This window comes from Neofelis nebulosa, chromosome 8 (genome assembly GCF_028018385.1).
Source record: "Neofelis nebulosa isolate mNeoNeb1 chromosome 8, mNeoNeb1.pri, whole genome shotgun sequence".
Taxonomy (NCBI): domain Eukaryota; kingdom Metazoa; phylum Chordata; class Mammalia; order Carnivora; family Felidae; genus Neofelis; species Neofelis nebulosa.
The window spans coordinates 126,292,683-126,318,060 of NC_080789.1; the positions used below are offsets into that span (position 1 = coordinate 126,292,683).

Sequence of the window (25,378 nt, forward strand, 5' to 3'; positions counted from 1 at the left end):
ATCAGCTAGAAGGACAGGCCTCATACAGAGATGCAAAGCTAGAGCAGGATGAACTGATGATCACTTTTTGGCAGTTTTAAAGGTTTTGTTCATTCCACTTAAATTCACTAAAAGGATGTCAATATTTTCTGTATCTCAAATTATGTTTCCTCTGCCTACAATTTACTTTCTTGGATTACACAGACTATTTCCTTAGCCTTTTATATTTTTAAACATATCCTTCTTCCCCTCTCCCCATCTATCCTTCCATTTAATGGCTTTGTCTCTGTTTTACATTTTCAGAGTTTAGACAAACAAAATAGAAAAGCCACAATTCTTACCATTTCCACCAAGGATAAATATAAGAACATCCCCGCAGTAACTGTTAAGATCCAGTTCTGCACACATGGATCAGCCGATACGGAGAGACCAACGTATAGTCCTATGAAGGCAGTTAGAGCGCTTATAAAATTCATAAGGATGGCAATCTTAATGGGAAGTCCAGAGCTTAAGAGCACAGCAAAGTCTCCTGAAATTTAAGGGCACAAGAAAATATAATCATTATTTCACTGAGGATGCCTTTGGTAGAGGAATGTGCTATTAGGTTGTTCCAAATTTCAGCAACTGGGACCGATTTTACAAGTCAAGTTGACTGACCAGTTTAACAAAGCCCTTGCCTATAGTTCTCTGGGATTCGTAGCCTTCTCATTATACTATTAGGAAGTTACGTTTCCAGAGCTGTCTTCCTTTTCTGTTCCTGAAGACAGCATATACCAAGAGAACTGTGACGTATTCTTCAGTTCCCAATGCCCTGTGACATTTTCAAGATAAATGCAGAATAAAGCACTTGCTGTTCCAGGGTTTTTAAACCTTTTTGCCTGGAAACTTGCCAGGCTAAATCACGTTGTGTCGGCTTTTCTTATTTGCTTATGTAAGAACTGCTATGGAGAGAAAACTACTTAATAGGAGATTTAAAAATCATTGCCAAAGTTGGTCAGGAAAACAAATTTTTCCTTTAGAAAATGTTTTACTGCCTTGATGACTATAGAAACATGACCTTATTCTCTCCACACCTTTCCTCCCAAAGAAGAATCACCTTTAAAAAAAAATTTTTTTTTAGCGTTTATTTATTATTGAGAGACACAGAGCATGAGCAGGGGAGGGGCTGAGAGATGGAGAGACCCAGAATCTGAAACAGGCTCCAGGCTCTGAGCTGTCAGCACAGAGCCAGACGCGGGGCTTGAACTCACAAACCGTGAGATCATGGCCTGAGCCAAAGTCGGACGCTTAACTGACTGAGCCACCCAGGTGCCCCAGAAGAATCACCTTTTAATCTGAGAGCCTCTAGTTCTTAGTTTGAGAGATAGGGAAGAGGCTGAAAATTCAATGAATCGTCTGGGGACTCAGTTTCTTAGTTCCACGGCATAACTGGTCCTATGAACGGGTCTTAAACCGTCGTTGCTGGCCTGCCACAGACTGTCTCGCTCCTCTGTGGTTTTATTATATAGTGAGTGGGGCACCTGGGTGGCTCAGTCGGTTAAGCATCTGACTTCAGCTCAGGTCATGATCTCCCGGTTCATAGGCTCGAGCCCCTGTTGCCTCTGTGCTGACAACTCAGAACCTCGAGCCTGCTTCAGATTCTGCGTCTCCCTCTCTCTCTGCCCCTCCCTCACTCGCACCCTGTCTCTCTCTCAAAAATAAACCACCACTAAAAAAATAACAGTGAAAAGGAGGACCATGCTATATGGCACCCAGGCCAGGGACATTTTAGTGGATTCAGGAAGGGCCTTGGATAAACTGCTCTAAGAAGGACCGGTGACAGAATTACGGGCAGTAGACACTGAACACCAGAGGTCCCAGTGGCCCAAGGGGACAATGTAGACTCGGAAATGGGGGCAGCGAGACAGGCAAGAGCCCCCTCTCTAGGGCACATGTGTGCCGGGGTCAGCCTCTGCTCTTTCTGGGCCTGTTTCCGAAACCTCTGTTCTGTCTCTTCTCGCTTCCTGGGAGGCAGAATTTGAATTACGGGGCTATTAAGATTATCCAGAAAAAGAGCCTCATGTGCCTCTGCCACCATACGCCTGTCATTTCAATTTTATGCTTGGCCTTAGACGTTTTATATAAATCAAGTTGATGAAACCACGGTTTGGCCTTAATTTAAATGTTATTTTATCTCATTGGCCTGTTTGCTGACATAATGGGTAAAGTTCCCCTCGTAATGTTTTTTCCCACATTTAATACGCAGATTTTAAAGCCTTTGCCAAGGCCTTTAACGGCGAGGTTTCTCTGAGTGACTTTCTCCCATATAGAACTCTCCAGAATCCAAAAAGAGTGACTTATGACCCTGGGAAACATCATAAAGAGTCTAGCTGAATTCTCTCCCAAGGTACAGCATTTTTTTTTTTTTCGAGTTGTGCTATTCTTACCGTTTAAATAGATTGTGAACGGAAAGTATTCATCTTTCAATGGCGTGCTGGAAAGAGACACCTCCAGGCCATAGCTAGAAATAACACTACGGCGTTCTCAACAAGCAGGAAACAGGGCCCCTACCATGTGACTTACCCATTTCATGTGGAATTTCATGACACAAGATGGCGAGTGTTGTGGTGGCTCCCGACTCAGCTGAAGATGAGAAGGCAGCTCCTATCACGAGGCCATCTGCAAAATTGTGCAGGCTGTCCCCAACCAGTATCATGATTGCTAACAAGCTAATGGTTTTGCCTAAAGGACCAGACAAAGGTGTGAGAAAGCATTCACAGGGCACTAGATATTTCATGGAACCCTTCACACACGACCACCTTTCCCTTCCATCCTGTCGTTCTCAGTACGTGTGCTGTCGAAGCGAGCACAACCCTTGACATTCTTAGATGGCCTCGAATTAAGCGGCCCCACTTTCTTTCCGCGTTCCAAGTAAGTCAGGACTGGAGATGCCAATCTGGTAAGGGACACATGTGGCTGCGCGGCTATTGTTTTTCTAACAGATCTGACTAGCCGTGAGATAGAGTAGGCCCTGGCATTCACGATTCTCTCACCTTGTTCAGCTAACCCCAAAGAAAAAGAAAAAGAAAAATGTCGCTATAACCTTCCCCCATCCCACCAATGACCTTTCCATGTGCGTCTTCTGCAAAGCACTTTAAAATAATTTAAGACCCTCCTTGCAGAATGTCATTAAAATGGAGGCTGTTTTCCAAAACTATCTCCTCTGGGTCAGACTGTTCCTGGCGCCTATCTGCTGGAGTGCACCTTTGCCATTTTCTGCTCCTTGCTCCCCTTTCTGGTTGGCGCTCACGGCCGTCCCAAGTTCTCTGGTTCACTTTCCAGCTCTGTGACCATGACAGAGCCACTATCGACTCGGCTGGCCCCCAAATTAGCTTTGGAACAATTAGCTAATGTTCTCGTCTTTCTGGAAAGTGACTCTCAGTACTCAACCAGCTGGACATTGAACAAAATAAAGAGAAGCTGCTTTCATGGGATTGTGTTACATAATACACATTATCTGATTAGTAGAGAGTCAATGAAATAATTAATGAAATATTTTGGATCATAATTGGATTCAAGTTTCTAACGGACAGAATTCTTTTTTTCAAAAACCTAAAATTGCATATTAGTACAGCCCCGTCATGAAATGGAACAACTAATAAATTGAAAAAATACTGGGGGAATAAGACTCACTCTGACGGTAAGCCAGGTAGGCATACCTTTTGAGAAGAAGGGCCGTTCAAATCAATTTCCATGGTCTAAAATTTCACTAATTACTCAGTGGCTCTCCACTGCATGCCTAGAGTAAGAAGTAGGTGTTGCTGCTGTTAGAACCAAACACGATATTCTAACAATTGTACCCTCAGTAAACAGAAAGAGGTTATGTCCTGGTTTCTGTGATGTGGTCTAAGACCACAGGGGCACCGTAGTATACTATGGTTTTCTATTTTGGTTGGGGAATACAGCTTGACTCACTCATTCCACATCCCACACCGTAAGATAAGTAACTTCAGTCAAGTAATCGGCAGATGTAGTCCAGACTATTGGGCAGGAAACGGACTATGGACTGCTGTGCAAAGATGTCGCGCGCATTTCACTTGCAAAAATCCTGCTTTATCTATAGCTATCACCGTTAGACTAACTTGTATCCTTCTTGTGGTTGACTGATCCATTCTATTCTCTGTTAAAAATGAGGAGGTTTCAGGCAACTGTCATGAAAGCAGAATAAATATCAAATTATTGAATTCAGGGAGTTCTTATTGGCATGGCCTAGAAGCTCTCAAAATGTAATAATCCTACCAGGTTTGTTGCTGTTCCTGCCAATTTTCAGAAATAAAGCTCTTCTTTGTGAAAATAAAATAATTCAAAGCAATACATTTGGCAACATCACAGCACGCAAATAAATTGTGATTTCCAAGTGCTTATATGTAGCTTTGATATGAGTGGCATATACTCAAATGGAAATTTTTTTACTCAGTTTATACTCTGCTAAGAAACAGTGTGGCCTATTTTTGTTGTCTATTATTTTATTTTCTCTGATTATGGGTTTCTAAATGTCAGATCATGGACATGTAATAAACCACAAGGCAAACAGACATATTTGCATGTAAGCCCCAAGGAACACAATGGTACACATTGTTTAAGGCAACTGAAATATTATTCAGAGGGAGATAAGACAAGCCTTCACTGGTAATCTAATGTACTTATTACAGAATTATCAATAATATTTTATCTTGGCTTATGTAGCTGGCAGTGCTATTCATTTCTACATTTCTAACTTATCAGAGGTTTTCCATGGTGAGACGTGGGCCGGACCTTGTATCATGTTGCTTTTTGTTTATTTAAATCAGACTGTGGGTAGGATTTTCACATCCTGTCTTTTGAAACACAAGCTGAGTCCCACCAATGAGGTAATGTGAAACAAGTAATCAAATATTTGAAGCTAATTCAATATGTCTCTGGCAAAAGGGCAGTGGAGTAATCAAATTTGGATTTGTTCACTGTTCATTCTGAAAGCCAAGCCTGATATCTGAAGTGGAAAGAGAGATATGAGGCCTCCAAAATACTCGAATCAGACCATCATTACTCCTTCATCTAGCATATGTCACCCCACTCCTAAGTTGCCTGGGCGTTTCCTTCTTTCCTCTTCCTTTCCTTCCAAAACAATAAATGAGGGGCACCTGGGTGGCTCAGTCGGTTAAGCACCCGACTTTGGCTTGGGTCACGATCTCACAGTTCGTGACTTGGAGCCCCCCGTCGGGCTCCGTGCTGACAGTTCGGAGCCTGGAGCCTGCAGCCTGCTTCCGATTCTGTGTCTCCCTCTGTCTCTGCCTCTGCTTGTGCTCTCTCTCCCTCTCAAAAATAAACATAAGAAAAATTTTAAAAAATAATAAATGAAGAAATGTCTATTGCATCCCTACTAGTTGCCTGGCATTCTAAAATCTCTCCTGGAACTAAAGATTTAGAAGCAAAAAGATTAGTAGCAATGTTCTGAAAGCAGAATTGGCCAGACCACGTGATTATGCATTTTGAATCAAAGAAATACATTACCGAGGTTAATATATGTAACACGTTTAAAATAGTGATCGTCGCGATTGTGTTTGTTGTTTTAGTATTTATATCCCCAACCACATTGCAAACCAGGGATAAAGACCATTCTTATTTTATTCTCCAGTGTGTGCACAGTGCCTGAAACATGGTACATGTTCAAACATTTCTTGAATGAATGAAAGAGCGTGAGAAAAGACATCGAGGCATGCATGCACGAATGGCCATATAGAAACCGTCGGCCCGTCGGCATTCCTTAGTTCCTCAGTACTGAAGCTTCCTAGTTATGTAATCCTGGGCAGGAACTTACCCTCTCTAACAATTGGTTTCTCCGTTTGTTTAACTAGGCTAATAATTGTTCTTACTTCATTAAGTTGTATGAGTATTAAATAAAATAATCCATGATCCATTGAGCACTATGCCTGGCATATAATGTTAGCTATTTTTATTAGTAACTAATCTATTAGGGTAGAACGGGGGTAACTAATCATGACTGTGTAATATAAAAATATTGAGAAGTCTGTGCCACAAACGGGTAATATCAGTGAGAAAAGTGGGGCAAAGGTTTGGAAGCAACTGGCAAAAACCAGAAGAGACCAAAAAAATTTGGAAAAGTATTCAGAAACATAAATAAAAAGGAAGAAAGCTGTATACAAAATGGGTACATTAAATTCAGAAATAAAGAAACCACAGAAAAAAACCAGTTGGTTACAAATGTTATGAACAAGCCGTCTCAATGACAACATCACACGTGAGACAGACATTTGCGCTCAGTGTCAGTAGACTGTGATAGAAGTTTCCAGGCTTCATAGAGAAGTGAAAGGCTCAATTATCATGTAAGCATGGATTTTTTAAATTGACATTTAATTGACACACAACACTACATTAATTTCAGTGCACAACATTGTGATTCCACAAGTCTATACCTTATTAGTGCTATGCTCATGATTTTAAAGGAGCCTTGATATAACGACATATGAATCTACACTAATTGAAATTCTCAGAAGATCAGTTTCAAACCGTCATCTGAAACCATTGCTTTTAAAGTATAAAGTTGATGTTAATGTGCAGTGTGTGTGAAAGACGGATAGGAATGAGTATTAAACATATTCTCATAGAAGCTGTAATAATGCAAAACAAACCCAATGAGAAACCTACGTGATCTCGGCACATTGTTCCCAAACAGACATAACCTTTCTTCTACAGCACTTTCTTCATTTTAAGTTTAGCTCTTTAACATTGGTACTCACATTTTCTGTTGGAGGCTGTCATACTGCCTACAGGAATTTCAGCTGCCTGTGAATCTTCTGGGCCTTTCTATTTTAAACGAAAAAATAAGTGATGAAAGATTAGCCATGGCCACCATTTCATTGTAAAATGGAAATATCTGGACAGTTATGCTGGTTTTTAAACATTTTAATACTCCAGAGTAGAGCAGAACTTTTAAATTTCACAGGCAAGCATAGAACATAAAGCAGGAGGTCTGTGAACAAACTTCTGGCACTATGTGCCTTGGGGCGAAGATAGCACTTTACGTAGATCAGAATCTTCCATACAGAGCTAGAGGCTGCTGGGACAGTCTGTAATCCAGGCTCTTAAATTATGTAAACCTTAATGAAATCCAAAAGCCGTAGAAACAGTTCTTGATTCTTGACCTAATTTGACAATTGTCCTGTGTGGTGGACTGTGGATGTAGGATTCATTTCCTGATGTCTAAGTACATCGTGTATTGTGGATCGAGAACAAAGCCATGCAGACCCAACGCCTCACATTACTTGTGATGGAGTATTCTGTTTTGGGGGCTTTGCCAGCGAGTAAAAGAATCTTGTTGGTTCAGAAAGCAAGTCAACAGGGGTGCCTGGGTGGCTCAGTCGGTTAAGTGTCCGACTTCAGCTCAGGTCATTATCTCATGGTCCATGGGGTCAAGCCCTGCAGCAGGCTCTGTGCTCGGACCCGGGAGCCTGCTTCAGGTTCTGTGTCTCCCTCTGTCTGTCCTTCCCCCACTTGCACTCTGTTTCCCCCTCTCTTAAAAATAAATAAACGTTAAAAAAAGAAAGCAAATCAACAGACTTTACAAAAGATAAATACAACAAATTAAACTCTTTCTATCCTTTCATATGACGGGTCAGATTCTGAAATTGACTTCTGTGAGTTAATATGATGTGATTTCATTTCAGAGACTGACTCATGGATCAATTTCAGGAAACGTCATCTCCCGTCCCTGTGTCTCAGATTCTCATTCTGTTCTGTGAAAAGAAGACTTTTCACAGGTAGTCCTTGCTTTTCTTAAGTTCACGTCACGCCATGTCGCTTTTAGCAAAAACCTACATTAGTACCTGTTTTCACTAACTGAAAGAAATCCAAAGGGGATTTTCGCTTTTTATGAAAAAAAGCCAAAAGCACAAAATAGCACTCAGCATTCGTTTTGCAGCAAGCCTAAAGTGGTGCCATGTGCCCCAACACTGAGTGGCTCCCATAAGCTCGTTCCCAGCATCTCAGCATCAAGCCATCAGAGCTTGGCTCTGTATCTGGGAGCATCTGGGGTGTTTTGTTTTGTTTTGTTTTGTTTTTTTGTTTTTAAAGCAGGGTCCACACCCAGTGCGGAGCGCAACACAGGGTTTGAACTCACGACCCTGAGATCAAGACCTGAGCTGAGATCAAGAGTGGGATACTTAACCAGTGGAACCACCCAGGTGCCCCTGTGCTTTATTTTGATTTATTTTGTGCACCCCTTAGCAAAATGTGCCCACAAGGTATCAAAATGTCCTAAGAGAGGTTATTTTGGGGGACTGGGAATACTCACAAATTTTTCCACGTAAATGAAGGGTAATTTCTCCTTCACTTTATACCATTTTGGCTTACAAAAGGTTTCATAGAAATGCTCTATGCTTGGATAGTGAGGGAAAACTATCTTATTGAACATGTCCTTTTAAAAGCTTTTAAAAGCATATTTACCGGGGCGCCTGGCTGGCTCAGTTGGAAAAGCGTGTGACCGTTGACCTCAAGTTATATGTTCAAGCCCCACGTTGATTGTAGAAATTACTTAAATAAATAAATAGACTGAAAAAAACTAAAAGCATATTCACATCATTCTATCACCCAAAGTTGTGAAAATTTTGAGCCATATTTAATGTGAAGCCTAAGCACCTCTTTTTAAAAATGTAAAATGGAGAAAGTAAACGTATATCTCACATAGAACTGTAGCCACTACTCAAAAGATATGATGGGCAATTTTTGGATAAGGGGATGAGAAGTAAGGTAGGACCTGAAGGATATAGGATAAAAGTGAACAAGAAAACAATGTGATTTTTTTTTACACTATATCAAAGGCCTGGTTACCATAGAAAGGTTCCATAGATCTAGTAAAAGGCAGGAGTGCAAAAATTTACGCTAAGGTTTTCCCTCCAAAACCATATACTGTGTAAAGGGATTTAGAGGCAAGCATCCAAGACTCCTTGACGGGTGAGAATTATGAGTTTCCCTCCTTCCTGAAAAACCAGGAACTTGAACCAAACAATCCTAAAAGTTCATATTATTTCTATCACTTACAGTTGATCTTGCAGCTAAAACAACCAGAGGAATAGTGAGTATAGTATTAGTGAGCCGGCATATTCAAATAGTTCAAAACTCACAAGGTTAGTTAGCATCGGGCATTTACTTATATGGGTCTTGGGATTCTGAACCCTTCATTGAAACGGAATAAAATCGGCATTAAACTGATTTTAAAACTAACCTCAGCCTGAAATTATCTTCTTCCAAGCCATATGTGAAGCACCTAAGCCGTAAACATAATGAAGGCTTTGAAAGTCACTTTTTTAAAGGGATGGTTTTGTTCCTAATTGAGTTAGCTCTAGATCTGTGATCTACCAGCAGACTTCTATTTGCTGTGGCAATGTCCCAGGCACAGCTTACTTATTTCCACTCGGTCAGGAATCTATCCTTGAACTGTAAACCCTTCCCCCAATGGCCATGGTTAGAGGAGACAAGTGTTCTGTTACATGTCACTTTCAGATTCTTCCTGTCCCTTTACTTGCCACTTTAAGAATTAGAGTAGGAGCATTGTTTTCAACCTGGTGGGAGGCTGTGTTTTGCAAATCTGTGTGGAATATCTGTCCTGGAAAACTCAGTGTAACACAAGCCACTTATGAGACATCTAATGGGGCAGAATCAATTATCTTCTGCAGTACAAAATGACCACCCCCACTCCTAGAGTAGCAGGATTCTCGAACAGAGTCATGACACTGAGGTTTTTCTTTCTAGGAAGCAACTTTATTCCTGCTGGCACTGCTCAGTTGGGTTCATACCTGAAGAACTGAGCCCCGAAAGTCGTATGGCATAGCTTTTTATATATTTCCTACTTATTTGTCTCCCATATATGGTAACACACAGAAACATGTGGTCTGATTAAGTGGTCTCATGTTACAAGGTCATGAGGGATGTTGTCACGTACGCTCATAGCCGGTTACCTTGAGGTTTCTTTCTTTTTTTTTCTTCTTTTCTTTCCTTAGGGAGGGGACCCTACCACACTAGCTGCACTAATTCCTTGCTTACAATTTATTTGGCCCCATCTGGTCATGGCTAAGTATTCCTCAGAATGGAAAACCTGGAGGTCAACGGGTTTATGAAACCCTGTAAACAAAATGATCGAGATGTATTTTATGCCATCTAATCATATATGCTTCAAAGGGGTGCAGATACCAAGGATTTGAATCCGTGGGGAAAAAAGCTTTTTATTCTTGAAAACAGCTTTCAGGTGCTTGGCAAAGCTTCCCAAACTACTTACCATGGTTCAAAACAGGCAAATCACAAATAGATATTCATCTATCCTACTGATTTTCATCGGTTCATTAAGGAACAAAGGAAGGAGGGTAATCGGATCAGTAGAATACCTCAGATCGGTAACCTACCAACGGGATAGTGGAAGCAGATTTGCCTCTGCCTGACTCGTCACTTAATTCGGAGTTGAGCACAAGATGGTGGGAATGTTCCACACGCCCATTAACCAATGACATGCCCTGCTGGATGAGGATGGTTTAAAATTAGTGCTGAAGGGGCGCCTGGGTGGCTCAGTCGGTTGAGCGTCCGACTTCGGCTCAGGTCACGATCTCGCGGTCCGTGAGTTCAAGCCCCGCGTTGGGCTCTGGGCCGATGGCTCGGAGCCCGGAGCCTGCTTCCGATTCTGTGTCTCCCCCTCTCTCTGCCCCTCCCCTGTTCATGCTCTGTCTCTCTCTGTCTCAAAAATAAATAAACGTTAAAAAAAAAAATTTAAAATTAGTGCTGAAGCCAGAAGAACACAGGTGCAGCCTTTGTGAATTCCATGGTCCTATTTAACAAGCGGCCGGCTCATTGTGGCAAATACTAAAATGTCTCACCTTGGAGAAGCACCGGCCTGTTCTGAAACATTGTGCATATTCTGAATGCCCTGAGAATGAAACTTTAAATACGTCTAGTTGTGATTTTAAGAGACTTGAATAGTGGTTGTTTTGATATTGTCTTTTGTATTTACTGAAAAAGTATATTTACTATGAAATGAAATTTGGAATTCTTTCTGCTGGAGATACCAAGAGGATGATAATTGAAACTATATTACACCCTATAACAATGAAATTAATATCTTCAGAAACGTATTCATCAATTAAAGCACTTATACCTTCTAAAATATTCACATTCCCTTTATTTTACTCAATATAAGAAGTCTTGAAATATGTTCTTAAACCTTATTTTAAGTTCTCTGACAAGTCCAAGGACAGTCTGAATAAACTTTACATTTTTGGATGCCCAGAATTTATTTCACCCACTTCCACCCTGGCTAAACTTCTAATTGTCACGTACAAGTTGACAGGTTGGCTTTGTAATTTAGTTTTCCCAGGCTAAGAGCGCTAATCTATTGTGTACGAAGGGGGTCTGATATTTACTTTTGTGCTTCTTGAGATGAGAACCCCTCTTGAGGAGGTTAAGTTGTTGAACGTGCAGGGTGGGGACTGTGGTCAAAGATGCTTTGACCATCAATTACTATAGCCTCCTAGCGTGAGCTCCAGGACAAAGGAAAACTTTGCTTCATTAAAAAGAACACTTCTACAGCATTTTATTTACCGTGAAAAGTTTCCAATACACAGAAAAGCTGAAAGAAGTGTAAGGCGATCACTCAGATACTCATTCCCAAGATCCACCATTACCATTTACTAAAGCCATTTTACCACCTGTCTATCCATCTATCATCCCTCTGTCCATCCATAAAACCATCTTAATTTTTGACACACAGACTTTGAGCCTCAAATAAATTTAGGAATCATAATAAACAGGTGCTGATATTTTACACGACTGCTAACGTTTTCCCTGAGCACAGACATTATAAATCATGTGCACAAGGAGAAAGCCAGAAGATATGTGGAAAAACCATAGCAGACCGCAGAGCCTCAGGACTTTGTAAGGAAAATTTACTTTATTTTAGTCTCCCACAGTTGTTTGCAAGCATTTTACCTTTTTAACCATCCCACCAGACAGTTAATCTATTGTCTTATAGGATAACGTGTAAGAGCAACACAAATCCATGAAAAAAAACCATAATGCATTTTACATTTCATCACAGACACAGAAATTGATCAAACAAATACAGGTACAATGCAAGCAATTATTCAAGCCACAAAAAAAAAAAAAAATCTGCCACAAACCCCATTTCTGAGCTCCTTGTTCTTATAATTTTCAGTGGTTTTAAGATAGAAAATGATGGGTAATTTTGTGAATTTGCAAAGTTTTTGTCTCCATGTTTATTTGTCTTGGGTTATGAAAGACATCCAAAACACTCATTAGTACGTAGGCCTTTCAGCCCCTTCATTCCCAGACATGAAATGGTCTCCTATTTCTAAACTAGCCGTGAAGGTCAAATAGCAGGTTTTAACAAGTACCTTAACGGGCCAGCAACAGATGTTTAAAAAATTAAGAACCATACTTAGAGGGAAGCTGCCAGTCAGCGTGACTGGAAATCAGAGCCCCATCCCTCACATAGAGAACATCACGAAGACGTCAGTCACTTTTGAACAAGTACTTTTGAAATAAGGGAGGAATATTATGAAGCCCTAAAGCAAAAGATAAAGAAAATTTTAAATATACCTTGGTATTTGGTGATACAAGAAGACTAAAACATTTTTCGATCAAGAAAAATCCATGGATGCCTCCAATTAGTCCTAACAGTTTCCAAATATGACCTTTGCTCTCATGGAAATGTCCAAACTCTGAGCCTTCCTGCTTGTGTAAACCAAGAACCTTTAAAAACACAAAGGCAAACACAAAAAGGAGACACAAAGAAATGACTTATGATGGCTTAAATGTTAATTAATAGGCCCGGTATTAAATATATTCCCCTTTCATTCTGGGGAACCCCGTGACAACCGCTGGAATCATTGAAAGACACGTTTGCTTTCAGTTGTACGAATACTTCCACTAGATGATTTAATCAGGGTCAAATAAAATGTGCACAAGGGAAAAGAAAGGAGAACTTTAAACCTAAATTTTGAGATATTCTCAGTCCTTGTCTTTTCCTAGGAGTTCAATCCATACCTGTTTGCCCAGCAAGTCTTTAGTAACAGATGAATGTATTTTATATCCAGAAGAAATATAAAGATACATTTCATCCAGGGTTTACTCTCTCCACACCCCATTGCAATTAAAGAAAACTTTTAGGGGTGCCTGGGTGGCTCAGTCGGTTAAGCGGCCGACTTCGGCTCAGGTCATGATCTCGCGGGTTCGTGAGTTTGAGCCCCGTGTCGGGTTCTGTGCTGACAGCTCAGAGCCTGGAGCCTGCTCCGGATTCTGTGTCTCGCTGTCTCTCCCCCTCCCCTGCTCACGCTCTGCCTCTGCCTCTGTCTCAAAAATAAGTAAAACATTTTAAAAAAAATTTTTAAAAAGAAAACTTTTATTAAATATTCTGAGAAGTAAGAAATCCGCCTGAACAATATCTTCCACTGAGTGTATACTGTATACCCAGCAGTACTGTCCGCTTGGAGAAACAAAAGGATACATGAAATGCATTAGGAATTTTCCTCTAGTTGGCTCATCCCATTGGTTGACCTCATGATTTCTTGTGAGCTAGTAAATCATTATGTATCATATTCCCTCCCCAGGAGAAGGCAGTTTGGCAAACAGCTCAGTGGTTTCTACATTTAGGATGTTAGTGACCATCAAATTTAAAAAAACAAAAAAGGAAAAAGATTCTATGTATACGTACTGTATGTGCATGTGTTCATACGTCCACGCGTAGATTTAAGTGTGTATGTGCATGTGCACATAATGTACTCACATGTGTGAGTAAACGTGTGTATCTAAGTGTACACGATGAGTTTATGAACCTAACTAAAATCCAATATACAGCAGTCAACTTTTTTGACTATCTAATATTCGCAATTACCATTATTTCACAAAACAGGGGACGTGGTAAGGTCACAAAACAGAACAGAAGCAGACCCCACAATCTCAGAATCAAATGTAGACCTTTAAGTTGAATAAATTTTGCTAGTTAAAAAAAAAAGAAAAAAGAAATCCTGACAGTGGTATTTTTCTCATTTCCGTGTGGCCTTCTGAACCCTGGCCATGGATCTCATTCAGGAAGCACTGATTTCTCTAGCTTTCCACCACACTGGTACCGCATTGTTCTTCCTTCCCCCAGTAACGTTTGTCCGCATCTCTTCCCTCAAGTAAAACACTTGCCTTCCAATTTTCGTGAAACCTAGCTAATCTTTTAAGCTCCTCTCCGGAACGTGTCTCTGCAGAACCCGCTGACGGCCCCCCAGACCCCAAGCCCATGCCCTGCTGCTGGGAGATGTGAGCCCCCCATTGGGGGAGGCACGGGAAGCCTTAAGACCCTCTAGCTGTTTTGCAGTGAACAGCCCTGAAACCGCTAAAGGGGCCTAGAAAAAGGCCTCGGCCGCTTCCTCAAGCCAATAAGCCCTGAAATATTTCCAGAAAATTAGATTACAAGGGAAATTAAAACAAATAATGGTTTGTTTCATTTTCCAATGCTCACTTTGTGATTTTTCAAAACATCTAATAATCATTGAGCCTTTAAGCAACAAGAGTGACCCTGTAGGAAATTGCCAGAGGCTTGTGGAAATTTTTAACATCTCCGGCTTTGCAAGAAGAGGGCTCATTTGCCCGTCATTGTCCAGTCTCAAGAGATTTCAGAGGGAAGAAATAACCTCATCTGGAGACCCTTCTGTCTGAACTCTTGCATGTCAGGTCCTGGACCTTTCATTTTTGACAAATAAAGAGCCTCAGAAAACTTCAGCAAAGAGCCAGCTTCCTGAGGCTTACATTTTTCTTAAGGAAAATCTAGATGTTATTAGGACAAAAAAAAAATTCATTTTGATGGTTCAGATGAGGAGAGCTTAATGATGGTGTAATGGCAGAGGTGTAGGCAGAAAGGTAGGTACAAGGGGTAATGAGACACCCAGAAGCGAGTAACCCCAGAAAACCATTTCCACTCTTAGGGCAGAAAGGGCAAAGGTTGGAAATAATGTTTCTGCAGCTCAGTGGGAAGAGGTGTCGGGGAGAAGGGCTCCCAAAGGAGGAGCTGTAATATTGTAGGAAATCAGCTGCTTCTAGAGCAGGTGCAGAGCCAGGAGAGAGTGAGGAAGAGATATCTCTGCTACTCTCTCCTCCTACCCCGGTTTTTCTGTTGTGCCTTCCATTGGCTCAATCCAGACAACAACGCAGCCTGCAAGGGAGCTGCAGAGGCACAACCGTCTGGGGCGGAAAAACACAGCAGAGAGGGCAGAGACGGGATCTGATGAGAGTTGGGGGCAACTGGAGAAAACTCAACACAACATCTGGCAACCCATTCATTTTTATTGGCAGATAATTAGTGAAAACTTCCTGAAGTTTTCTTCATAGGAATCTGCATCTGATCACCTTTTTTTTGGTTTCTTTAAAAAATAAGAATAACCTATGGTAAACTTAAGGCTTGGCTATCTCTTTTCCTCTGTAAGTGCTTTGGGGAAATAACACTTATTTCCAAAGACAACACTGGCCACTGCATTGATTTATCCAAGTCCCTTTGAAATTTTGCATCAACACCTCCAGTGACTAAATGGAAATGAGAAACACACCATTGCAAACAGGAAAAGAGTTACCTGAGGGATAAGGTGGAGCAGAGCATCCCCGGAAAGCGTCCCGACGGCCAGACCCACAAACAGCTGTAAAATAAGCCTGTAGTTCTCCTCACAGTTGTGGAACAGAATCAGCGTTGTCCCAAGCATGGAGCCTAGTGTGAGCAGGGCCACGGCCACTGTGCTGTAGCCATATTCTAAGCCAAATGGAGATTGCAAAGCAGTCAGTGCTCCTCATTTGCTAGGAGTGCCCTGGCCAGTGAAAATGCCAGAAGAATCCATCTTATGATACAGGTGGTCGGGATACGGAATTGTTTTATGAGTGTTATAGCGTGTAAAAGGTCTTAAATTTTCTCTCTCTTTTTTTTTTTAATGTTCATTTATTTTTTTTTTTATTTTTTTTTTTAACATTTTTTATTTATTTTTGGGACAGAGAGAGACAGAGCATGAACGGGGGAGGGGCAGAGAGAGAGGGAGACACAGAATCGGAAACAGGCTCCAGGCTCCGAGCCATCAGCCCAGAGCCCGACGCGGGGCTTGAACTCACGGACCGCGAGATCGTGACCTGGCTGAAGTCGGACGCTTAACCGACTGCGCCACCCAGGCGCCCCTGATGTTCATTTATTTTGAGAGTGAGCTCTGAGAGAGAGCCGGGCAGGGACAGAGAGATGGGAGAGAGAGAGAATCGCAAGCGGCCTCCTCCACTGTCCGCACAAAGCCCGATGCGGGGCTCAGTGTCACAAATGGTGAAATCACAACATGGGCCCAAATCAAGAGTCGGATGCGTAACCGACTGAGCCATCCAGGCACCCCTAAAAGGTCTTGATTTTTAAGGAAAAGAATGAAAACACTTTCACCGTTAACCTTTTTGCTTTGAAGCTACCCTAACTACGTCCTACTAAAATCACTACAGCAAACAAGGACCTAGCTCATCTCCCACCCCCAAAGAAATTATTAATTTCCCCCACTTTATTTTTTATTTTTTTTTTTTACACTTTTTTTTTTTCAACGTTTTTTATTTATTTTTGGGACAGAGAGAGACAGAGCATGAACGGGGGAGGGGCAGAGAGAGAGGGAGACACAGAATCGGAAACAGGCTCCAGGCTCCGAGCCATCAGCCCAGAGCCTGACGCGGGGCTCGAACTCACGGACCGCGAGATCGTGACCTGGCTGAAGTCGGACGCTTAACCGACTGCGCCACCCAGGCGCCCCAATTTCCCCCACTTTAAACTACAACATATGCTGCCATAGACTGGTGATGATTTCCTTCTAATCCCATCTAAATCTTTTGACGCCAAGGAAGCAGAGTGGCAGAGGGAGCACGCAGTTTGGGGCCACCGGAGACCTAGATTTCTGTGCAAGGTGAGTACCCTCTTCCAAAAATTTTCAAAATTATTTGTAATGTCGAAAGTGTTTATTACTCTCCGTGCCTAAAATGAGTGATCATATCGGTAAAAACCGATTGATGAATGTGTGATGGTTGATAACATAAATTTGGACAGCCTAGGTTTTAAATTATTGCAATAATCTTCCAGAACCCCTAAGTTGATCCCATGTTGGCAGGTTTCTGAATTTTCAAAAAATGTTCAGGGGGTGCAATTTTTAAGATTATTCAAACAAGAGCAAATATGTGTGAGGGAAGAAGAGACAAGGAAGAAAATAAAAGATTAAGAGAAAGGAAAAAAGTGGCTTTCAGTGTCACGCAGAGTTGATCCTTGAAAAATGCAAGAGTTAAGCTACAGAGGGGCGCTTGGGTGGCTCAGTCAGTTAGGTGTCCGACTTCTGCTCAAGTCATGATCTCATGGTCCGTGAGTTTGAGCCCTGCGTCGGGCTCTGCGCTGACGGCTCGGAGCCTGGAGCCCGCTTCAGATTCTGTGTCTCCTTCTGTCTCTGCACCTCCCCTGCTCATGCTCTGTCCCTCTCTGTCTCAAAAATAAGTAAACATTATTAAAAATTTTTTAAAAGCTACAGAAAAGAAAATTTTATTAAGAAAATCATAAAAATAGGGCGCCTGAGTGGCTCAGTTGGTTGAGCTTCCCAACTCTTGATTTGGGCTCAGGTCATGATCCCAGGGTCATGAGATTGAGCCCCCCATGCTGGGCTCCACACTGAGCATGTAGTCTGCTTGAGATTCTTTCTCTCTCTCTTCCTCTGCCCCTCTCCCTGCCTTACTCTCTCTCTCTCTCTAAAAGAAAAAAGACAAAGAAAGAAAGAGAGAAAAAGAAAATCATGAGAGAAAATACATTTACAATACTCTATTATACATAAAAAAGCTGCATATAAGTGGACCCCTGCCATTCAAACCCATGATGTTCAAGAGTCAACTGTATAAATAAATGATTTGGGGATAAAGAGTTTTTCAGGCCACCATTTTCCTTTGGTTGCAGATACTCAGAGCAAATACTCGTCCTTCTACTTCTTTAGAAATTACTAACAAGCCATGGCAAACTGGTCTGTAAACAATGAAGGAAGTTAATTACAAAATTAAACTATCCTTACTGACTAGAGATAAGTTAAATCAAACAATTCAATTATCACACTACTTGAGGCCTATTGTAGATTTTAAGAAACGATCATCTTAAAATTTGTTGTAACAGAAAACATTCTATTCTTACCATTCTGGTTCTTTTTTGGAAGGTTCGCCCTCTACACTAATTTGTGTTAATGATGAAAGCTGGTAACATGATAATAGACTTGTGATTTTAAGAGCACTTTTATTGAATTATATGTTCTAAATTAGACAGGAGTCTAATATTAAAATAGAGTTGGTAGTGTACTCAAAAGAAGCAAAAACTTGCAATTTTTAAATTTTTCCATTCTTATCACTACCCCTTCACTTCTAGGGAACCTCTCCATAAAACAGTTGTTGTTCAAAGGATAGAGAGGACTTTATACTTAACAATGGTTAAATCTCATTTCAATTTCAGTTTGTTACCACAATTAAAAATTTTAAAAAATATGGGTACCTGGATGGCTTATCAGCTAGGCATCCGAGTCTTGATTTTTGACTCAGGTCATGATTTCAGTTTGTGGGGATCCCGTCCTGTGTCAGGCTCTGTGCTGACAGCACGGAGCCTGCTTGGGATTCTCTGTCTCCCTGTCTCTCTGCCCCTTCCTCCCTCTCTGTCTCTGTCTCTCTCTCTCGCCCCCCTCCAGATAAATAAGTAAACTTAAAAAAATTAAAAAATAATAAAAATCGTTTGGAATGGTCATATACCCACCTAGAGGTTTCATTTTGTTCTGTCATAATAAAAACACCTATGTTATAAAAACATCCCTGGAGATATTTAACCAAGGTTCATATCATACTCATCGACAAATAGACTGTATGGGGGAGTGTCATTCTTCTCATCAAATACATAAATTAAAGACAGCTGAAGTTTAACATGAGCACCTGGATGTCTAATAAGTTTCAAAGTTGCCACATTTTTATGAAAGCTACAAAAGGTCAGAAAATGTTGAGAATTCACAAGGATAAATTACGGTGTGGGATTTCCCAGGCAAAAGACAAAGTTTCCAGTCCTTTGATTCTTCTTCTACTCCTCTCCCCTTTGTCTTGAGGGCAAGGACAGCTGGTATTGGAGGGGAATAGACACTTCCTTTTCTAAAAAATTTTTTTTTATATTTTATTTATTTTTGATAGAGAGAGAGAGAGAGAGACAGAGCACAAGTGGGGGAGGGGCAGAAAGAGAACGAGACACAGAATCCGAAGCAGGCTCCAGGCTCCGAGCTGTCAGCACAGAGCCCGACGCAGGGCTCGAACTCACAAATTGCGAGATCATGACCTGAGCCGAAGTCGGACGCTCAACCGACCCAGCCACCCAGGAGCCCCTGGGATGGACACTTCCTAACTCTAGGGCTTAGAAACGTTCAGGTCCTCTGTGAACCAGATTTCACCTGCTCTCATGTGGCAAAGATCGCCTGAAAACCATAAAATCTGACGTTTGTGGCAATAGGACTCTGCTAATTACCCCAGGTCCTCATATAGGTGTCATGACATCTTGACTGGAGTCAGGCAACTTATAGAGTTTCTATTTAGATGTTTCGCATCATTATAATAGAACTTGACCTAATAATTAAACACCTAGCCATTCTTAGGCAGCTGCTTTGAACATATCTGAAACCTGATTTATACGTGGTCATAACACTGTTTCCCGGAAACTCAACCCAACCTGGAACTTTGGGGTCAGGTCCCAGCACACCAAACACCACTCTTAGTAACGTCTCCTATGCCTCCTTCTTACATTGTCTGATATTTAAGCCTTTCCCTTAAGTCATGTAATGCAACACTTTAAATCGAGCACAGTAATGTTTGTCTAGGTTCCATAGTGAGTGTGATTTCTCTGAATTTTTCTCAGCAAGACTAGTCCCTAGAAGTATTTAGGCGTTCATGAGAAAGAAAAACAATTCGCAGATCTGCAGTTCAGAAAGCTGCTTTGTAGCGGCCTGTTTGAAGCAGACACCATGGGAGGTGGTGGGAATGTAAATGTAAAACTTGCTCCTGGAGTCTCCCAGGTGCCATGCTTCTGTCCCTCTTACCCATTTCAGAACCACCACTGCTCACCAGGTGCTGAATTATGTAGTTGCTCACTTTTAATGAGAGCTCAGTTTTAATGAAATTCTGTTCCTTTCAGCGAATGTGGTAGATATTTAGGTCTGGCAAGGTTTCTCTTCACGTGAACTCTTCAAATGAGCCACTGAATGCAGCACAATTCCCTGTGAGTTAGGAGTGAGCAGCTGGACAATTCATCCTGGATGGGCATCATGAGGCTATCGCAAAGAGAAAGCAAAATGCTCTGAAAAAAGCATACACAAGGCCCTGGGATCACTGGTAATATTTGGAATGGTGCCTGCGTTCACGGTCACATTTTTGCGGTCCCTCACGAATGTTCTCAGGCCACTATTTCCTTTTCTTTTAAATACACAGTGCTTTAAATTCCACAACACAGTTTCGTACCCGTTATCCCATTTGAAACTTACAGCTACCCCAAGAAGGTAAAGAGCTCACCTACTACAGTAGTGCTACAGTGAGTAGCCCTGGGCAGGAAAAAAAAAGACAGGCTCAGGGAAATAAAGAGAAGGCTTAAGATCACAAGAGTGGGCTGGGGATAGAAGGCATGGCTCAACTTTGCATTTCTGACCCCATCGTTAAGGTTCTTGCTCTCATATCATGCCCCTTCTCAACTATGAACTAAGTTGGTCTATGACTCAGTCATATACATGGGACAAAAATCAATTTATATAACGTACATACAAACTATAAAATATTCAGTGAAGGGTACTGTAGCATAGTGGCTGACAACAATGACTCTGGGGCCAGGTTGCCCGGGTTTGAATCCCAACTCCATCACTTACCTGCGGTGTGCCCTTGGGAAGGTCACTTAACCTCTATGTGCCTGTTTCTCTATCTGTAAAAGGGGGACCTTGATAGTATCTAGCTCATGGCGTGCTTGTGAGGATTAAATGAGGTGAGACATGTAAAATGCTTTGAACAGCGTGTGGTATGTAGTAAGTATCCATCCATTCACTGGTATTAGTATGTACATTATGTGCACCAACTTTCTGTTCACTGTTACTATTACGGACATTATGTGCACCAACTTTCCATCAACTGTTATTATTATGTACGTTATAGGCACCAACTTTCTCAGGGAAGAACCACAACTTACTCTCCAGAGTGGTTGGTGGGAGCTTTGAGTGTTGGTCCTCTGGCAGCTGGCAAGAACAGCTGAGCAATTGCTGGATGATTCCCGGACTCATTTGTTGAAAGTCTTCCTTCGAAATGGGTGAAAGGCTATTCTGTAGAAATATCTCCACCAGCTGCCCGGCAGAGAAGCAAGTCTGTTTGGGGGAAAACGTCATTGTTACTAATCTCAGCAAACAAACTTACCACCATCAGTTGCCATTCCCAAGGAGTCAGAACTAAACAGAATGGCTAAAAAGGACACATGAAGCCATGACTTCATTTTTCTTCCCTGCAATCTTTGTGCATATATAATTTCCAAGGATTATTTTTCATCTCTGATCAAAGCCAGCTGTCTCTCACTTTTATTTTGAGTATTATCTAGTAAGAGTTTTGCACACTTTTTTCCTTCCTGAAAACATGCAACCGTGTTTTACAATGTGTGGCATGGTTTGCTAGCCAGCAGGCTAAGGAAGCCTCGATGCTTTTGTTGTTTTTTAGTGGGGATGGCTTTGTAGCAACGGAACGAAGACTTCAAATGAGAAACAGGTGCTCTGCGGTTATAAGATCATTGTCTTTAATATTCTCTGATTTAGTAAGCCTGTGTAGGCAACATGTCTTTTCAAAAGCAATCAAAGTAAATATTTTAACAACTGAATGCTGTGTCAACCAGCTCGTGTGTAAACACTAAATGATATGGCTACCTTTGTAAGGGACGTCCCTTCTCCACAAAAACAACCGAAATCATTACGATTGCCTACTGCTGCTCCTCTGTCTTTAAAGCCTTTCTACGTTGTATAGGCATATTTATAAGAGATCAGGATCATAGATAAAGAACAAATGCAAGACGTCTCTAAAAGCTGCCACAAGGAATTGGTGCATCTCAGAAGTGTTAAGGGCTGATTTTGTGTGTCAGAAGTTACACTTAAAGGTTTTAATGTGTATAGTTCCACCAGCACAAATGTATGACCCTCGTGCAGAATCTTTGGGGTCTGAAGTCAGACCCTCGTGCAATATCTTCGTGAGCTCCAGTCACAATCAATAAGGTATTTTAAGAAACTCATTGACTTGCGAGGCTTTCCTGATTTGCCACGCTTTAGAACGTAAGGATTTTTAAGAAGGCACATTGCTAATTAGGAAATAATGATGACATATTTGCTCGGTTTTCCCACATACAATTTTTGGGGGGAGAAGATCCCGTGAATAAAAAATGTCCTATCTTGATCTGGAAATGTTTGATGGCAGGGATGAGAAGCCACTTGAACCAGCAAGAACCAAGAGGAGATCGTATTGAAAGGACACTAAGGATCTCCAAGATTGAGAAGGTAGCCACACCTCAAAAGGAACTCAATCTGAAGCTAGAAAATCAGAACCTAAAGTTGTTTTTTTTCTCTCTCTCTCTCTTCGGGACCAAGTATTTTCTCCTTTCTCTTTCCCTCTGCATATATTTATTTCCTTTTACAGTCCGGTGTTTTCTCTTTCAGTAAACACATGGCCATATAAGCCCCAACTCTGAAGCGACCTCTCAGCCCACAAACCCAAGACTGAGTTGAGTCTGCAAGTCCTGACAGAGACCTGATTGCTACAGCAAAGCCACAGATGAACTCCCTTGGGTCAGACAACCCTCTGGTTCAATCAGTCTTGCCTGGAGATAGGAGGTGGGATCATTCCATTCAGACATGGCTGCCAGCCTCAGGCCTGTGGCTGAGGCAGGCATTTCTCAGAAAAAGGCTGGGCAAAACTCCAAAAGGCTTCTACTACAAAAAGCAGCAACAGAAAACTAAACTTGGGATTTTTTTTTCTCCTTTTGTCAAAATAATTTATGCCAAAGACAGTATTTTCTGTTGCACCATTTGTTACTAATGGGATACAATGACTTCATCCTTAAAGCTACTGACAACAGAAAGGGAAACGAACACTAAACTTTTGATGACAAATCCTTCGTAATAAATATTCTCATTAAGAAGTGCTCGACTGGTAAGTAAAGCAGGGGAGAGAGGAAATGAACAGAATGCCATGCGTCTTTCCCCAGTTCATTGCCAAGAAATCGAATAGTTCTGGTCTTAGACTACCTTCTCCTAGAGTACGGATATTCTATTATAAGCTTCTGTGCCCTTGATCTTTATTTGCTGTTCCTGTACTATTCAGGTCCTTTGTTGGTTTTAAATTTCTTTTTGAAATCACTAACATAAATGGCCTTAAAGGTCATTCATTATATTCTATAAAATTTTAAACCCCAATATTTTTAAATAGTTTTTTTTTAAGTTTATTTTTGAGACAGAAAGACAGAGAGAGACAGAAAGACAGAAAGACAAAGACAAAGACTGAGTGAGAGCAGCTCTCTCTGGAGGGGCAGAAAGAGAAAGGGAGACATAGAATCTGAAGCAGGCTCCAGGCTCCAAGCTGTCAGCACAGAGCCCGACGCAGGGCTCAAACTCACAGACTTTGAGATCATGACCTGAGCCGAAGTCAGATGCTTAACGGATTGAGTCACCTAGGTGCCCCGAACCCAAATATTTTTAATAAAGAATAATATAGAATGAAAATTTAGATTATCCAGCCATTAACTTTTAAACTATCTTTCTTTCCTGGGGCGCCTGGGTGGCTCAGTCGGTTGAGCATCTGACTTCAGCTCAGGTCATGATCTCACGGTTTGTGGGTTTGAGCCCAGCATTGGGCTCTGTGCTGACAGCTCGGAGCCTGGAGGCTGCGTCTGATTCTGTGTCTCCCTCTCTTCTGCCCCTCCCCTGTTCATGCTGTCTCTCTCTGTCTCTCAAAAATAAATAAATGTAAAAACAAAATTTTTTTTAACTAGCTTTATTCCCTTACATAAAATTTCAGTGTATGTGTATCCTTGTGTTGATGTCATCAGACTTCTATGGTAACTTTACAAGCATATTCTAAAGCAGTGGTTCCTGAACTTTAGTTTTGAGAATTGCTTGGATGGCTTCCTAACAGGCAGAGTGCTGGGCTCTACTTCTCAGAGTTTCTGATTCAAAGATGATGGGGTGGGACCTGAGAATTTGCATTTCCAAGAAGTTCCCAGACAATGCTGACACTTCTGGTCAAGAGACAAAACTTTGAGAACCACTGGTCTAAATAACATACACAGGTTCTTCAGATCTAGTCTATCTTAGTGTCCTATCAAGAGTCACAAGCAAAGTGACATGTTGGGACAGAGAAGAACCATTGAAAAGGTTGATTTTGTTTACTTGGCATTGGTAGCACAGCAAATGACTCTTACTGTTCTTAGAAGTCACATGCTTGGAGCGCCTGGGTGGCTCAGTCAGTTGAGCGTCCAACTTCCGTTCAGGTCATGATCTCGCGGTCTGTGAGTTCGAGCTCCATGTTGGGCTCTGTGCTGACGGCTCAGAGCCTGAAGCCTGCTTCAGATTCTGTGTCTCTCCCTGACTCTCTACCCCTCCCCTGCTCGCACTCTTTTTCTCTCTCAAAAATAAATAAAAACATTTTTAAAAAACTTTTTTTTTAAGCCACGTGCCTTAAGTAGGTAGTTCCTAAATTTTAGGAAACAATCTGCATTCATTATGAAGATAAGGTCTCCATTAGGCAATTTGCCCCCTTCCTCAGAGCCAGTCCTGAAGAAGCATCTAAAAAGACTTCGCAAACAAAGGCCAACACAGGCTTCAGCTCTCTTCACCTTGGGTTGAATACAATAAGCAGGAGTTTGAAAGAATCAACTTTAATAAATGTCATATATATCACACAAGTAACAAAAATTCACTTTTAAAAATATCTAATATTCTAATTAATAATCTGATTTTGTCTTAAAAAAAAAAACCTAGAGAACAAACAACAATAAAAAAGAAACAGACTCTTCGGTATGGAGAACTAACTAGTCGTTGCCAGAGTGGGGGGTGGGGAGGGTTGAAGGGGTTGGGCAAAACAGGTGAAGGGTATTAAGAGATACAAACTTCCAGGGGTAGGGACAGAATCTATGGTACTGTGCAATCATGTATTCATAACTCACAGGAGAAACGTTCCGAATTGTTAGCAATCTGTAGGGGATTTTGCTCTTTTAAGGTACAAATTGTACCTTGCTCATCTGAGATACAAATAACAAAACTAGTTT

At 41.4% G+C, this 25,378-nt stretch overlaps 1 protein-coding gene across 5 annotated transcripts in view; it reads right to left on the reverse strand.

Moving 5' to 3' along the window:
• Window positions 1-25,378, reverse strand: part of SLC39A12 (solute carrier family 39 member 12) — an 86,975-nt gene that overhangs the window by 33,812 nt on the left and 27,785 nt on the right. For 2 of the 5 annotated variants that reach the window (XM_058681778.1, XM_058681780.1), the window contains exons 6-12: window positions 21,275-21,446; window positions 15,630-15,802; window positions 12,616-12,768; window positions 10,413-10,523; window positions 6,756-6,822; window positions 2,542-2,700; window positions 321-508 (exon numbers count right to left, since the gene is read on the reverse strand). In XM_058681778.1, coding sequence (XP_058537761.1) covers window positions 321-508; window positions 2,542-2,700; window positions 6,756-6,822; window positions 10,413-10,523; window positions 12,616-12,768; window positions 15,630-15,802; window positions 21,275-21,446 — 1,023 coding nt within the window. The remainder of the gene's footprint in view (window positions 1-320; window positions 509-2,541; window positions 2,701-6,755; window positions 6,823-10,412; window positions 10,524-12,615; window positions 12,769-15,629; window positions 15,803-21,274; window positions 21,447-25,378) is intronic. The other 3 variants (XM_058681781.1, XM_058681783.1, XM_058681782.1) reach the window with 3 other exon arrangements.